This window comes from Rhinoderma darwinii, chromosome 3, assembly GCF_050947455.1.
Source record: "Rhinoderma darwinii isolate aRhiDar2 chromosome 3, aRhiDar2.hap1, whole genome shotgun sequence".
Lineage (NCBI taxonomy): Eukaryota > Metazoa > Chordata > Amphibia > Anura > Rhinodermatidae > Rhinoderma > Rhinoderma darwinii.
In genome coordinates, this window is record NC_134689.1 from 258998749 (window position 1) to 259016646 (window position 17898).

Sequence of the window (17898 nt, forward strand, 5' to 3'; positions counted from 1 at the left end):
GAACAGGGCTTTTCGCTTCCTCTGATCGGTGATTCTTTACCAGATTCACAGCTGTCACTGGTAATTGCAAGAGCTTCCGCATGGGCGTCATAGCTGGTTGGTGGATGCTGGATGCCCTTTCCAGCAGAACCAAAATTATGAATGTATTGGAGGTATTGATAAAACGTGTAGCATGAATCAAGGCAACATTGGTGAGAGATCACGAGAAGTTTGCTTTGGTAAGTAAAGCTTTGTTCTTATGTTCCATCAGATGCAGATCCTGGACAATCTCAGATAAGGTTCACGTGATAATATGGATTTGAGTCTAATGTCTTGTGGGCTCAGTCACATCCGAATAATACTCATCACTAACTGTGAAAGGTCCTGTCACTGCAATCCGATGGAAAATGCCAAAAGGGTGCCTTTGAGATCCTTCAGTAGAATCCAGTAGAATCATTTGATGATCTAGCATATTGTGTGATCATGACCACGGTGTGAATGCTTTACAATAAGCTTAGAATCATTTTCTATCTACCTATATGCATGGAAAATGCACCAGGTGGTGCCTCAGAGCCTACTTAATGTCGTCCTTTTGGTATTTATTGTGACATAATTCTATCTACCTGTGTCACGTTCATCTGTGGATAGAGTGCAATGCACAAGTTCCAGATGTCTTTATACTGAGGATCAGATGACAGATTCCCCCGCCTATATTTTTTTTAGCCAACCTCTTGTCCAGTCTTTACCGATCTCATGTCTGTCACTATCCCTCCTTCAGTCTTGTCACTTCATTCACTCCTTTTTTTTACTTTACCTTACGTAATTCTCCAAACCCTTTTTCATTCAGTCCTCCCACTATTTCTCACACATATGTCTGTCTGTTATCTGACCTGGTTGTCCTGTGATTCACTCTTGCTCTATTATTCTTTTTTGGGATTTGCCATATTATATCCTAAGATTGTGTTCCGTTCTTTTCTCCTGTTATACCAGCTGATACTGTTTCAGTCATTTTCCCAGCCACGTTTGCAGGTCATTCCCCTCCTCCAGCTTCTCGCACCCCTCCCACACATACACATTTCTGAGAACATGACTCAGCCTAGACGATGAGCCGCACACACTGCCTCCTTTACACATCTACCTACAGCATCTCCTCCCCAGTCCACCGTGAATTGTAAAAAAAACCTGTGCTGTTAATTTATTACTAGAATTTTTTCACAGAAAATGACAGATGAAAATTATATATATTGGTATATATTTATAGAGTTAAACTCACCCATATCATAACGCTAATTGCTTTTTTTAAAGATCCATATACAAGTAAAAACGAATACTAAACAAATGGAATCCTACTGGTCCTGCAGTTTTCCAGGAATATCCATTGATGACCCCTAGTGAATATTCACATCGTTTTAGGCCACTTTTAGGCTATGTTCACACTGAGTTTTTTGCAGGCGTAATTTCTGCCTCAAAATTCCATTTGGAAGTTTGAGGCAGATTTTCCTCTCCCTGCACGTCGATTTTCGTGGCGTTTTTCGCCCACAGCCATTGAGCGCCGCGGACATAAAACGCTGCGAAATACGCTTTCTCTGCCTTCCATTGATGTCAATGGGAGGTCAGAGGCGTAAACGCCCGAAGATAGGGCATGCCGCGTCTTTTTCCCGCGAGGCGGTTTCACCGCTCGCGGGAAAAGGACACCTCCGCCTCCCATTAAAATCAATGGGAGGCATTTTCGGGCCGTTTTTGACAATTTTTTTGGCACTGTTTCCACGTAAAAAAACTCGTCAAAAAACTCAGTTTGAACATAGCCTTACATGGAAGTATTTTGGTCAGTATTTTGCTTCAGTATTTGGAAACCAAAACCAGGAGTGGAACCTACATAAAGAAACCAGGAGTGAAACCTGCACAGAGGAAAAAGTATAATGGAAAGATAGTCGACTACGCTATTCATTGCGACAAATGACGGAACCCTTGCACAACTGAGACAAACGGAAACCATTGGCACCGGATCTCTCACCATTGAAATCAATGGTGATGCAAACGGAAACCTATGGTTTCCGTTTGTTTCAGTCAGGGTCCCGTTCTGACTGGAAGCTCGGACGGAACGTCAGAACGGGACCCTGAGGCAGATGTGAACGAAGCCTGAGACTGGCGTTTCTCTATGCCAGTCTTAGACTGAAGACTGCTGGAGTAAGATGCGACAAGTTTATTAAAAGGATATTCCCAAAATCAGAAATGATCACCTATTCACAGGATAGGTGCTATTTTCTGATCGAAGCTGCCCACTGCTGGGACCAATCGTGAGAACAGGGGTCCCGAACCCCCAGATCCTCCTCACCGCAGAGAGGAGGACATTGAATTGAGCAGCGGTCAAGCATGTGCGCTACCGCTCCATTCAAAGTCTATGGGAATAACGGAATGTTTCCGTCATTCTCATAGACAGCGAATGGAGCAGTGGGAACATGGTCGACCGCCGCTTCATTCAAGTTCCTCTTCACTGTGGGGAGTACAGTAAGCAGGATCTGGGGGTTCGGGGCCCATCAGTGGGTCTCCCAGCAATCAGGAAAGTATCTATCATGTGGATAGGTGATAATTTATGATTTTGGGAATACCGCACGCCTCTTCATAAATTTCGCCTCTTGGGCTGTCCATGCGCCACAAAGCTGAATCTACGCCTGCCTAACCCTTTAAGCTAAGCCCCGATTACTTTTTTAAAAGAGCAAGAGCAGCGTAAGGGCATGGCCCCACGTGGCGTATTTCTTCCGCAACTGTCCGCATCAATGCCACACAGAATATGCGTTGCAGATTCTGTTGCGGATCTGCCCAAAATGTGCAGTAAAATTATGCGGACTGGCCGTTGCGTATTGAGGTGACAGTACTTCCCTTCTCTCTATCAGTGCAGGATAGAGAGAAGGGACAGCACTTTCCCTAGTGAAAGTAAAAGAAATTCATACTTACCGGCCGTTGTCTTGGTGACGCGTCCCTCTTTCGGCATCCAGCTCGACCTCCCTGGATGACGCGGCAGTCCATGTGACCGCTGCAGCCTGTGATTGGCTGCAGCCGTCACTTAGACTGAAACGTCATCCTGGGAAGCCGGACTGGAGGAAGAAGCAGGGAGTTCTCGGTAAGTATGAACTTCTATTTTTTTTTACAGGTTGCTGTATATTGTGATCGGTAGTCACTGTCCAGGGTGCAGAAACAGTTACTGCCGATCGCTTAACTCTTGCAGCACCATGGACAGTGACTATTTACTGACGTCGCCTAGCAACGCTCCCGTAATTACGGGTGCACACACGTAGTCATCCGTAATTATGGGTGCACACACACGTAGTCACCCGTAATTATGGGTGCACACACATAGTCACCCGTAATTATGGGAGCCCCATTGACTTCCTCAGTCTGGCTGTAGACCTAGAAATACACATAGGTCCAGCCAGAATGAAGAAATGTCATGTTAAAAAACCAATACGCTCCGCAGCACACATAACCATGTACATTACATCTGCGGACTTCATTGCGGAATTTTTAATCTCCATTGAAGTCAATGGAGAACTTCCGCAATGAGTCCGCAACCAGTCCGCCACAGGTCCGTAACATCCATTGTATGCTGCGGACACCAAATTCCGCACCGCAGCCTATGCTCCAAGCGGGATTTTCCGCATCGTCTAAACGAACCCTACTAAAAAGTAGTGGAAGGCAATGGAGAAACGGGTCCGCTGCGGATTAACGCTGCGGAGTGTCCGCAGCGGAATTCCAGAGCAATTCCGCCATGTGGGGCCTTGCCCTAAAAGGGTAAAAGTAAAGGAAAAATTGCACAACACATGCATGTGCCAAAATTTGCAGCTTTTTTTCTGCCACTAAGGTTGCACAAACCCTTTTAATAAATTCCCCCCATAGTGCTCAATAATTTATCGGAAACTATTTCCTTATTATTTGTCTCTGAAATCTTTGTGAATCTTTAAACATTTTATGTGTAGCCTGTTCGACACAAAGTCCTATTTATCTGTACAGGTCTTATATTTAATCAATCTAAGGGCAGATTCACACGAACGTTGCGTTTTTGAACGCGAAAACAACGCAGCGTTTTGCGAGCGCAAAAACCATTTGACAGCTGCGTGTGTCATGCGTGTCTGATGTGCGGCTGCGTGATTTTCGCGCAGCCGGCATCATAGAGATGAGGCTTGTCGACGCCCGTCACTGTCCAAGGTGCTGAAAGAGCTAAATCTTTCAGCACCCTCGACAGTGAATGCCGAACACAACAGCGAAAAACCTGTAAAAAAAAAGATAAAGTTCCTACTTAGGCGGGATTCACACGACCGGGTCGCGTCCGAGCCCGAGTGCCGGCCGGTAAAATCGGCCATTCTGCCCGGCCGGTTTGCATAAAGTTATGCATCCGTGCCGGGCCGGGCAGATCCGGACAGTGACATCAGCGACAACTCCTGAAGGGGAATCCCCATGTGTTCGGGGATTCCGCTTCAGGAGTTTCCCCTGATGTCACTGCCCAGATATGGACAGAGACATCAAGCGCTCTGTCCAGGAGCGGAATCCCCGAACACACGGGGATTCCGCTCCTTCAAGGAGCTAAAGTGCGGCTAGCACATAGCAGAGCGGGGAGATACCTCCCCGCTCTGCTATAGTGGCGTCTCTACAGTAGTAGCAGCAGCAGCAGCTGCTGCAGCTGCTAGCGGCGCCATCAAAGGTGTCGCCGGGCCAGGGCGCTTTTAAAACAAGCAGGAGAAGGGAGCCAGCGCAGCGCTCCCTTCCACCTGCTGTACACCCCGGCCCTGCCACACCGTGTACAGCGATGCCATTCGTCAGAATGGCATCAACTCCTCCTCCTCACATGCACTCTGCGCTGTGAGGAGGAGGAGATAGAGCGCAAGAGCTGGAAAACCCGGCCGTCACTCGGGACACATCCCGGTGATGGCCGGGTATTACCCGGCCCTATAGACTTCTATGGGAGCCGGGCGGCCGGGTACCCGGGCGAAAATAGAGCATGTCCTATTTTTTGACGGGCGGTTTTCCCGGCCGTCAAAAAATCGGTCGTGTGAATAGCCCCATTAGGGGTCTATTATTCCTAATGCAGCCGGGTGCCGGCCAATTTATGAACGGCCGGCACCCGGCCGGGAAACCCTGCCGTGTGAATGAGGCCTTACCGAGAACTTCCCAGCCGTTGCCTTGGTGACGCGTCCTTGGTGACGCGCCTCTCTTGACATCGGGCCCCACCTCCCTGGATGACGCGGCAGTCCAAGTGACCGCTGCAGCCTGTGATTGGCTGCAGCCTGTGCTTGGCCTGTGATTGGCTGGAGCTGTCACTTGAACTGAAGTGTCATCCCGGGAGGTCGGACTGCAGGAAGGAGACAGGAGTAATCGGTAAGTTAGAGGTTTTTTTACAGGTTCATGTATTTTGGGATCGCAAGTCACTGTCCATGGTGCTGAAACAGTTTAACTCTTTCAGCACCATGCACAGTGAATGTCTCCCGACGTCGCGGACCGGAAATTTTTTTGCCGAGTTCGGCCAAAACGAGTTTGGCCGAACCCGGTGAAGTTAGCTTCGGTTGTCAGGGTTCGCTCCTCGCAAATACACTCCGTTTGGATGCTTGGAAACAGAAAAGCACGTGGTGCTTTTCTGTTTCCATTCATCCTTTTGACAGCTCGTGCGCTGTTTCAGTCGGTTCGCACGGAAGAGCTTCCGTGCGACCTGCCTGGTTTTCACGCACCCATTGACTTCAATGGGTGCGTGATGCGTGAAATACGCAGAGTTATTGAACCTGTCGCGTATTTTGCGCAGCGAACAAACGCTGCGCAAAATACACGGACTGTGTGTACTGCCCCATAGACTTCTATAGGGCATTGCGTGCCGCGCGAAAACCACGCGGCCTACACGCTGCCAAATCACGCTCGTGTGAATCCCCCCTAAGGCTGGGTTCACACGACCTATTTTCAGACGTAAACGAGGCGTATTATGCCTCGTTTTACATCTGAAAATAGGGCTACAATACGTCGGCAAACATCTGCCCATTCATTTGAATGGGTTTGCCGACGTACTGTGCAGACGACCTGTCATTTATGCGTCGTCGTTTGACAGCTGTCAAACGACGACGCGTAAAAATACAGCCTCGTCAAAAGAAGTGCAGGACACTTCTTTGGACGTTTTTGGAGCTGTTTTTGGAGCTGTTTTCTCATAGACTGTTTTCTCATAGACACAGCTCCAAAAACGGACGTAAAAAACGCCGCGAAAAACGCAGCGAAAAACGCGAGTTGCTCAAAAAACGTCTGAAAATCAGGGGCTGTTTTCCCTTGAAAACAGCTCTGTATTTTCAGACGTTTTTGGTCACTACGTGTGCACATACCCTAAGGGTATGTTCACACGAGGGCGTCCGTTACGGCTGAAATTACGGTTATGTTTCAGCCTGAAAACATCCCCGTAATTTCAGCCGTAACGGCATGTGCAGGCGCTTGAACGCCGCGTCAATTACGGCCGTAATTGGCGCTGCTATTCATTGGAGTGAATGAATAACGGCTCCAATTACGGCCAAAGAAGTGACAGGTCACTTCTTTGACGCGGGCGTCTATTTACGCGCCGTCATTTGACAGCGGCGCGTAAATATACGCCTCGTGTGAACAGACAAACGTCAGCCCATTGCTTTCAATGGGCAGATGTTTGTCAGCGCTATTGAGGCGCTATTTTCGGGCGTAATTCGGGGCAAAAACGCCCGATTTACGTCCGTAAATAGGCCGTGTGAACATACCCTAACAGCTACATTTTGCTTTAACTTTTAGTATCTCTAGTAACAGATTAAATATAGATAGAATTTAGGCTCCCTTCACATTAGCATATTGACTTCCGTCAGAGGTATGTATGCGTCAACGTATATACCTCCAATGAAAGGCTCCAACATATCCCACTGTACGGCCATACTGTGGGATAATTCACCCAAACTCCCCTGGCAGAGCACTATCTGGACAGTGATGTATGGACAGTGATGTCAGGAGCTTCAATTGCATTGGAAGCGCACTGGCCAGGAATTTCAACCCTGGGGAAGCTATTGATGTTACTGTCCATATAAGAACAGGAGCTCACAATGTCGGGGTCCCCAGCCAAAGCATCAGAAACGCTCTGGCCCAAAACTTCCGCCCTGGAGAAGCTTTACAATGCCGGAGTCGCCAGGCAGAGCGCTACCCCTCGATAGCTCCCAATGTATACATTTAACGTACACCTGTGACGAAAGCCATACAGTGTAATCCGTCACCCATAGATTCCCATGTTATAAAAATGTATAGCATTCTGTATACTTTTTTTGCGGGATCTCTTAGGATGGAATAGCGTAGTCTTCTGTGCTATTCCATCCTTAATAGTATACCAGACTGACGGAGGCCAAAATGTCAATGACAGGTTCTCTTTAACCATTCTTTCGTAATTATATCATTATATAATATTATTATATTGTTTAGGATGGTGCATGGCATCGGCTACTTTCACACTGAATTTGCAATGTCAGTTTGCCGTAAGCGCAAGAAAAGATCCTGGTGCATATCCCAAGGCCCCCATTCACCCAAAGGAGGCCAAAACAGTGTTGACGCTCCATGTCGTAGGTATATTTCGGTAATCTTTCCGACATATACGTCTGACGGACGCTGCAAAACGCAGTGCTTGTCTCGGGAAGGAAAGTGTACCTATAATTTAATTGAATAAATAATTTTACAAATCTTATAAAGGTCTCGGCTCTGTTTTTTTTTCTATTTTATTTTTGTGTTTTTTTAAATCTCCAAATCCCTTGATTTCCTTCTCTGCATATTTTTACAGTTTTCTTTAAACTCAATAATAAATTCATATGTAGTGAGTTCCCCCTTGTGGTGGCTGAAAGAATTTCTAACTGGATTTTTTTTCCCAAGACCCTTCCTCGTGCTCTCCTGCAACCTATGAGTAAAATGTGAATGCAGAATAAAGTTACTCCCCCTGAAGGATTTGTTACTTTATGATGGCCACAATATATATTTTAACTTTAATTTTATTATATTTTTATTTTAAATGCATTAAAGCTATACAAAAAAATGGTTGCAAAGGTGGACATAGCATTTCAGAAACGTCATAAATAGTTGTATAGTTACATAATATTTTATTAAATCCCTTAAAGAACTTATTTATAGAACGATCACTTATTAATATAGAATATTTAAAAATTCTGACTCGGTAACTGTTTTTTTACTCTGTATCCCGTGTTACTAAGTAGCATTCTACTAGTAAAGGAACCCTCTGTTGGCCATCTCCATGGAAAAGCTGTATACAGACCCGCTATCAATGTATATGAATTCACTTGCTGTCATTACAGTCTGTACTCTCGGTCCAACCGCAAAGCATTATGGGAACTGAGGGAACCGCCGTCCGTACACAACGTACTGGCAGAAGCCTGAGACATTTCTCGCCAGCCGTTTCCAGGCTCCAAACGGTGCAAGGAGATCAATAAAAAGTTGTAAAGAACAGCTAAATAGGTAGAACACGCAAGAAGTATGTATTGCGCCAGAATTATAACAACATGGGAGTTCTTTTTACATTTTGGAGTGGAAATGATAGATACACTTTAAAGACGCAATCAATTTTAGACCTAAGAACCACATTTTGTTGCCCTCTCAGTATTCCAGCAGTCAAAACTATTTTTATCTTTATGTAGCTAGTTGTGTGAGGCTTTATTTTTTAGAACTTTTTGGGTACATATACATTAACATTTTATTATATTATGGGTGATATTTAGACATGTGTAATTAAAAACATAATTTGTCTCACCAAATCAGTTGTCACATTTATTGTATGGGTTGTTACGGTTAGGGTATGTACACACAGGGCATATATATGATCGAGAACATGCAGGAAATCCGAATGAATATTTGCACTGAATGGTGCTCTTAATTTGGTAGTGTATATTTGGTGTAATTTTCCACTGTGGAAAACGGACACCAGAAAAATAACACTTATACTTACCACTCTGGGCGTTGCTATTGCAACGCATTCCTGCTCTTCCGGCTGCTCTGTGTCCAAGCAGTTTCCTGTGATTACGTTTCTTCACATGTGACCACTGCAGGGGTCACATGTGAAGAAACATCATCACAGAAGACCGCTTGGACACAGAGCAGCCGGAAGAGAATCTATGGAAAGAGGTAAGTATAGTTTTTATTAAAAATAAATTTCATGCAGAATTTACTGTGAATACGCAGCATAATCACATAAATTCCACAAACAATGGTATTTGTTGCAAAATTTTACTGTCCCATTGAACTGAAAGGGTATGTGCACACGTAGTGACCAAAAACGTCTGAAAATACAGAGCTGTTTTCAAGGGAAAACAGCCCCTGATTTTCAGACGTTTTTTGAGCAACTCGCGTTTTTCGCGGCGTTTTCGCAGCGTTTTTTACGTCCGTTTTTGGAGCTGTTTTCATTGGAGTCTATGAGAAAACAGCTCCAAAAACGTCCAAAGAAGTGTCCTGCACTTCTTTTGACGGGGCTGTATTTTTACGCGTCGTCGTTTGACAGCTGTCAAACGACGACGCGTAAATGACAGGTCGTCTGCACAGTACGTCGGCAAACCCATTCAAATGAATGGGCAGATGTTTGCCGACGTATTGTAGCCCTATTTTCAGACGTAAAACAAGGCATAATACGCCTCGTTTACGTCTGAAAATAGGTAGTGTGAACCCAGCCAAAGGGAAAATTCTGCAACAAATGTGCAGTGAAATCCCAGCAAAAAATGTACATGCTTTCAAATGTATAATCTGCGCCGCAGATCAATTTATGCCTGTATTCTGAGCATTATTTCTCTGCAGCGTGTAGATGAGATTTATCAAAATCTCATCCACTTTGCTGCTACTGTAATCCGGACTGAAAATCCGCAGCGAATATGCTAAGTGTGAACATACCCTAAGGCAGCGTCCGTAACGGCCGAAATTACGGGGCTGTTTCCAGGAGAAAACAGCCCCGTCATTTCAGTCGTAACGGCATGTGCAGGTGCTTGAACGCCGCGTCCTATACGGACGTAACTGGAGCTGGTTTTCCATGGAGTCCATGGAAAACGGCTCCATTTACGTCTGAAGAAGTGACATGACACTTTTTTGACGCAGGCGTCTTTTTTACGCCCCGCCTTTTGACAGCGGGGAGTAAAAAAAATGACCATCTGAACAGAACATCGTAAGACCCATTCAAATGAATGGGCAGATGTTTGCCGACGCTATTGAGGCACATTTTCGGACGTAATTCGGGGCTAAAACGCCCGAATTACGTCCGTAAATAGTGTGTGTGAACATACCCTTAGGGTATGTTCACACGAGGTCATTACGTCCGTAATTGACGGACGTATTTCGGCCGCAAGTACCGGACCGAACAGAGTGCAGGGAGCCGGGCTCCTAGCATCATAGTTACGTACGACGCTAGGAGTCCCTGCCTCGCTGCCGGACAACTGTCCCGTACTGTAATCATGTTTTCAGTACGGGACAGCAGTTCCACGGAGAGGCAGGGACTCCTAGCGTTGTACATAACTATGATGCTAGGAGCCCGGCTCCCTGCACTGTGTTCGGTCCGGTACTTGCGGCCGAAATACGTCCGTCAATTACGGACGTAATGACCTCGTGTGAACATACCCTCAAGGGGGAAGCTGTGATTCTCATTGCCTTCATGCCGGCAGCAAAACTAAAGGATTATTATTGGATCTCTCCTGCTTATAAAGGGCACAAATTCAATAACCTTATATTATGGAACAGCAAGACATGAAATTATGAATATAATCATTAAATCTGCTCCAAACAATTTTTTTTTATGTGCCTGAACTAGATGAATTCATTATTATATTCTTAGTAAAAACAATAAAAATATGATGTCAATAACCTGGTGTAGCCTAGGTGTTAACTTGCTATATCCGTAATGATTTGCTTCAGGAACTTCCTCTATATAGCATGGAAGCATTTTACATGGGAATCTTGCATTCATGTACATGGATATCACCCAAAATATGTTACCCCAATCCACACAAATAATTAACCGTCACTTATTTTTGTCTGCGTTACAATATATTTTCTTGTACACAAACACTTTGATCTCATATACTAGCTAACGGTTGGGGACAAGTTTGAATAAACCTTTGTTCTTGGGTGTTATAGCAAATATTTATGCTGGGCAAAGTACACATATTTGAAACCGCTATAGCTGGGAGAGTGAGAGGATTTTACTGTGCTATAAAAAAAAATTGTTTAAGGTATTTATATATCATTTTAAAATGAAAAAAGAACTTACATTTGCATTTTTCCCCCTATTTTTGACCATTTTTTCCTATATAAAAAGAAACAAATGTAAAAGATACTGGTTGTGTTTTGGTACCATATTAGGACCTGTGATATCCTCTGACATATAAAACTAGCTGGATAGCTTACCAGACACCGCAGAGATAAGTGCAGCGCTGGCTTTCTTTTCCCGCTAGCTGCCTGTGTTCCCCTTCAATCAGTCCCGTTAGTATTGGGAACCTGTAAGGCTATATTCACATGCATCAGTTTGCTTTGCAGTGTGTTTTTCACACAGTCGCAAGCACTTTTTTTTCCAATGTAATTGATGCGTAAAACATGGACAGCCCATATGTGATGTCTGTGGTTTTCACACAACCATTGGCTTGAATGGGTGGCTAGGTGCGTGAAAACGCACCAATAAAGGACATGCAGTGAGTTTCACGAAGCGGACATGCTGTATGTGTGAAGACGCACTGCAAACGGACGAGATTCACGCTAGTGTGAATGAGCCCTAAGAGTAGACTGTCAAGTGGGCGATCCCCAGCGCTCAGTGTTAGGCCGGATTCACACGAGCGTGTGCGTTTTGCGCACGCAAAAAATGTGGCGTTTTGCATGCGAAAAAGGCACTTAGCTCCGTGTGTCAGCCCCATATGATGCGCGGCTGCGTGATTTTCCGGCAGCCGCCATCATTATGACACTCCGTTTGGATGTTTGTAAACAGAAAAGCACGTGGTGCTTTTCTGTTTACATTCATAGTTTTACAGCTGTTGCACGAATCACGCGCGTCACACGGAAGTGATGCGCGAAATACACACAAAGAACAGACATGTCGTGAGATTTACGCAGCGGACTAACGCTGCGCAAAAATCACTGACAGTCTGCACTGCCCCATAGACTAATATAGGTCCTTGCGAGGCGCGTGAAAATCACGCGCGTTGCACGGACGTATATCACGTTCGTCTGAATAAGCCCTTAATCTCAGTCACAGACAATCATAGACACTGACGCTGGGGTGCACCCACTTGACAGCCTATTCTTACAGTTCACCGAAACTAACGGGAACAATTGGAGGGGAACACGGGCGGCTATCAAGAATAGAAAACCAGCGCTGTGCTGACCTCTGCAGCAGCTGGTAAGCTATCCAGCTGGTTTTACTTATTAGAGGACATGACAGGTCCTCTTTAAAGAGAACCTTTCACCTGCCCATACATCTGCAAGTGAGTGCACCATGTAATAGGCAGGGCTGCAGAAATCCTGAGGCACTTTACATTTTTTCCTACCCTCCTCCGTTATTTAGATATCTGTGCCGTTATATTTGGTGCCCGATATTTAAATAACCCCCTGAACAGTCAATGGGGCGTGTAACTGGCAAGGGGGCGTGTTCCTATCGCTTATCGCTGTTACACTGTCCAATCAGTTGCGGACAGTGTCACAGCAAGAGCTGGAGAGGAGCGCGTGTGCGCACAGCTCCGCCACCACTGAACAGAAGAGGAGAAGAAGAATGTGAATTCTTCTTCTTCTGTTCCGTGGCAGCGGGAGTATCGTCAGCAGCGGCACGCATGCGCACACAGCTCCGACGCAGCTGCTGACGATACTCATACACATTCTTCTTCTTCTCTTCGGTTCTGTGGTGGCGGCGGCGCTGCGCATGCTAGCGTGCACACAGGCTCTCCTCTCTCCAGCTCTTGTTGTGACACTGTCAGTAGCTGATTGGACAGTGTCACAGCGATAAGTTACATGCCCGCTTGCCAATTACACGCTGCATTGACAGTTCAGGGGGCTATTTAAATATCGGGCGCCAAATATAACGGAACCGATATTTAAATAACGGAGGAGTATAGGAAAAAAATGTAAAGTGCCCCAGGATTTGTGCATCCCTGACCATTACATGCTGCACATTAGTAGTGAAAAAAAAGATGAAAAGTTCAAAAAAAACCCTCTTCCCATTTTTCCTCTAAAGGGATGTAAAAAATAAACAAAATCGATATCACTGCATCCGTAAAAGTCTGAACTATTACAATATACCATTATTTAACGCGCACGGAGAACGCAGTAAAAACAAAAAATGCAATCCGCGAAAATTGCTTTTTTTGCTCACTTTAGCTCGCAAAAAAAAATGTAATAAAAAGTGATCAAAAAGTACGTACTAAAAAATGGTACCAATAAAAACTACAATTCGTCCCGCAAAAAATAAGCCCTCACACCGCTTAATCCACGGAAAAATAAAACATTTTGGCTCTCAGAATGTGGTGAAACAAAACAATTATTTTTTTTAACAAAAAGGTTTTTAAAAGTAGTAATATTTAAAAAAAAACTATATAAATTTGGTATCGCCGTAGTCGTATTGACCCGCAGAATAAGGTTCAGTTGTCGTTTGTACCGCACGGTGAAAGCCGTAAAAACGAAAACCAAATAAACAATGTAGGAATACATGCTTTTTCCAATTTCAGCCCACAAAGATTTTTTTTTTCAGTTTCCTAGTACATTATATGGTACTTTAAATTGAAAACCATTAGAAACTACATCTTCTCCCAGAAATAATAAGCCCTCACATCACCCTATTGATGGAAAAATAAAAAGTTATGGCTCTTGGAATGCGGGGAGTGAAAAACGAAAACGAAAAAGTTAAAAATGGCTCGGTCCTTAAGGGGTTAAAGTCCTACCTGTGCGTAAAAAAAATATTTAGTCAAGGTTTAAAAATAATTTAAATAAAATATGTGTCATAACCAAGTGTCATTCCAAAATTTTACTCTGGACATTCAGGAATCTGAAGGCCTTGGTCTTGAAGGGGTTAATGTATTTTCTGACATAATATAAACTGATGCAAAAATGTACAGTTCTCTGTACTGTACAAACTAATTTTCAACTTCCCCTGCCGTCTCCATCCCATGTTACTGTGTACGAAGCCGAAGATGTGGTGTATGGTAAGGACCTTCTGGCTGCTGCCAGAAATGTTCATTAACTGATAGTAGCAATGATGGCACCAATAATCATTCCCGTCCCTCCAGGGCGTTGTAAACGCGACATGGCACTGAAAACCATTCCAGCAAAATCTGTGCTCCAAAATCCAAAAGGCGCTCCTTCCCTTCTGAGCCCTGCTGTGGGTCCAAACAGCAGTTTATTACCACATATGGGGTATTTCCGTAATCGGCAGAAGGTGCTTTACAAATGTTGGGGTGCATTTTCTTCTTTATTCCATTTTAATTTTCACAGATAACACCAATAAATATAGCAAAATACCTCTTGGGTCAAAATGCTAACTATACCCCTAGATTCCTTGAGGGGTGTAGTTTCCAAAATGGGGTCACTTTTGGGGAGTTTCACTGTGTTGGCACCACAAAACCTCTACAAACCTGACATGGTGCCTAAAATATAATCTAAAAAAAGCAGACCCCAAAATCCACTAGGTGCTCCTTTGCTGCTGAGGCCTGTGTTTTGGTCCATTACCACACTAGGGCAACATGTGGGATATTTCTAAAAACTGCAGAATCTGGGCAATAAATATTGAGTTGTGTTTCTCTAGAAAAACCTTCTGTGTTACAGTAAAGAAATGAATTTCAGCCCAAAAAAAATAATTAATTTCGGCAAAAAAAATGAAATTTGTAAATTTCCCCTCTACTTTGCTTTAATTCCTGTGAAACGCCTAAAGGGTTAAGAAACTTTCTAAATGCTGTTTTGAATACTTTGAGGCGTGCAGTTTTTAAAATGGGGTGATTTATTGGGGGATTCTAATATATAAGGCCCTCAAAATCACTTCAGAACTGAACTGCCCCCTGTATAAATAGCCTTTTGAAATTTTCTTGAAAATGTGAGAAATTTCTGCTAAAGTTCTAAGCCTTGTAACATCCTAGAAAAATAAAAGGACGTTCAAAAAATGATGCAAACAAAGTAGACGTATGGAAAATGTTAACTAGTCACTATTTTGTGTGGTATTACTATATGTTTTACAAGCATATACATTCAAATTTAGAAAAATGCTAATTTTTTAAAATTTTCTCTACATTTTGGTGTTTTTCACTAATAAATATTGAATTTATCGACCACATTTTTCCACTATCATAAAGTACAATATGTCACGAGAAAACAGTCTCAGAATCGCTTGGATAGGTAAAAGCATTCCCAAGTTATCACCACATAAAGTGACACATGTCAGATTTTAAAAAATAGGCTGCGTCCTGAAGGGGTTAACTGTTAGCCATAATCATCAACATTAAAAGAAAAATATGCTGGAAATAGATCACTGTGTGTGTAATGAATCTATATAATATGAGTTATACTTTTTGAATTGAATTACTGAAATAAATTAACTTTTTGATGATATTCTAATTCATTGAGGACTAGTATATATGAGTGTCACCATGAAAAATCATAGACCACCCAAGAAACCATTTGGTCTCCACTCTGTCCTGTTTCTTAACCTCCTTTGTTTAGTTTTCGAGTGATTTGCCTCAATTTTCTAGTCCTCCTTCACTCTCTCCTTCCATCATAAACAGTGATCAATACTTGTAAATTATCACAGGGTGGGTGAGGGGCCTGTTGGCAGATGTGCCCCATAGCAGGTACTTTGCCTGGCATCCGAGTAGATACTCCTACGCTGATTTATTTCCAATTTTGAGTACCCCAAGAACGATGTACATTCAGTTTTATAAACTTTTTATTGAGCTTTGAAGTTTAGTCCTAAGAAACCAAATGGTTAGTAAATTGGAGTTCACCGGTGAACCCATGGTTTTTAAGGCAATATAGCATCAAACCACTATTTCTTTCAGCACTGAAAGTCGAATTTGTTGGATTTCCGCCTCACATGTGAGATCCCAGGGGCCACAATGTAGTAACTGCACTGTGTATCGCCCATAATATCACTGTAATATCACTGTTACATTGTTTACTCCCAAATGAGGACTTGTAAAGGATGCAGGTTTGTTACAAAATATACAATAGTAAATACCACAGCCTCCATAGAAGGACACAACATGATAGAACAGTGTGGAATCCCTTCAGGAATATTCATGAGTCCTGACGATATGGAGCGTCCAGAAGCCAAATCTATGTGTGGCACCTTTGTGCCATCTGTAGGCCCGAGCCATGGGATGTATGGAGCTTCCACCTCCTCCTCTCTGCTCCTGTGAGGAGATAACCCCATCCCCCTTCCCGCAGCAGCATCACAAGCCACCCGTGTATATGTGTGATCCGGCTATTCCGTAATATTATACACCGCTGCACTTGTGTAGTCGTTACATGATGCCACATGCAGTGTAATAAATAGCTATTATATACTGCAGTTTGTATGTGTTTCCCGCTACCCCTTTCCCGGCTATGGCTGGCTGCAGCGTCTATGTGGTACCTCTTGTAGTCGCTACTGAAGATGCCCCCGCTGGCTGGGTCCTGTCCATATTCGGGCTCGCCCAGGCTGCCCCCCTTTTCCTCGTTGTACCCCGGACTGGCGGACATGGCTCAGCACTGTGTTTGCGGACAGCGCCTGGCAGTATACAGCCGCTGCTGACGTCACCAGAGGAGGCGATTCCTCCTAAATCTTCCCCCCTTGTTAACCCCGTCAGTGCCACTCTGTGATAGGCAATTCTTCACAGTTACCTCACGTAACACTTCCTGTACGGTGAATGCGAATATATTCAGGGTACTTTATACACTAAATATGCAAAAATGAAAAAAAAGGCTTTTAAAATCTCCATATATGAACGAGCTTGCTTTAAAAATAAGTCAATAAGTGTCTGGTTCCTATTTGGATACAAGCTTTGTCAGTATGGGGGACATATAGTCTTAGGCTTCGTTCACATCTGCGTCATGGCGACATTCCGTCGGAGCTTTCCGCCGGAATGGAGCCCTGACTGCCGAACTGAAATCAAAGGTTTCCGTTTCCATCACCGTTGATTTCAATGGTGACGGATCCGTTGCCAATGGTTTCAGTTTGTCTCCGTTGTGCAGTCAACTACGCTATTGATTCCGTCAAAACGACGGAACCCTTGCACAATGGAGACAAACTGAAACTATTGGCACCGGATGCGTCACCAATGAAATCAATGGTGATGGAAACGGAAATCTTTGACTTCAGTTTCTGTCAGTCAGGGCTCCGTTCCGATGGAAAGCTTCGTCGGAACGGAGCCCTGACGCAGATGTGAACGAAGCCTTATTTACATGACAAGTTCATTTATGCAGTAATGCCACCTGGTTTTATGGCTAAATTCCCACTCTTCAGTCTTTTTCACACTTTGCAATAGGAAACTAGGTTGTGCGGTATTTTAAAAACGCAAGTTGCCCTATTAGGTCACACGTCGCGGATTTCACGCTGATTTTCAGCACAGATTTTACACTTTGCAATGCAAAAGGGTGAGATCGGCGTCAAAACCGCAACAAAATCTGCGACAAATCCGCAACGTGTGAACTCAGCCTTAGGGCTTATTCAGACGAACGTGATATAAGTCCGTACAACGCGCGTGATTTTCACGCGCCTCACACGGACCTATATTAGTCTATGGGGCAGTGCGGACTGCCAGTGATTTTTGCGCAGCGTGAGTCCGCTGCGTAAAACTGATGACTTGTCCGTTCTTTGTGCGTATTTCGTGCATCACGCACCCATTGAAGTCAATGGGTGCGTGAAAATCACGCGCAGCACACGGAAGCACTTCCGTGGGACGCGCGTGA

The 17898-nt window shown here is 44.2% G+C and overlaps 1 protein-coding gene across 6 annotated transcripts in view; it reads right to left on the reverse strand.

The window, feature by feature from the left end:
* The window catches only part of AP3B2 (adaptor related protein complex 3 subunit beta 2), a 117784-nt gene extending 101020 nt beyond the window's left edge, over nucleotides 1-16764 (reverse strand). For all 6 annotated transcript variants that reach the window (XM_075857855.1, XM_075857853.1, XM_075857852.1 and 3 more), the window contains exon 1: nucleotides 16583-16764. In XM_075857855.1, coding sequence (XP_075713970.1) covers nucleotides 16583-16689 — 107 coding nt within the window. In that variant the 5' untranslated portion in view covers nucleotides 16690-16764. The remainder of the gene's footprint in view (nucleotides 1-16582) is intronic.
* Between the last annotated feature and the right edge of the window lie 1134 nt (nucleotides 16765-17898).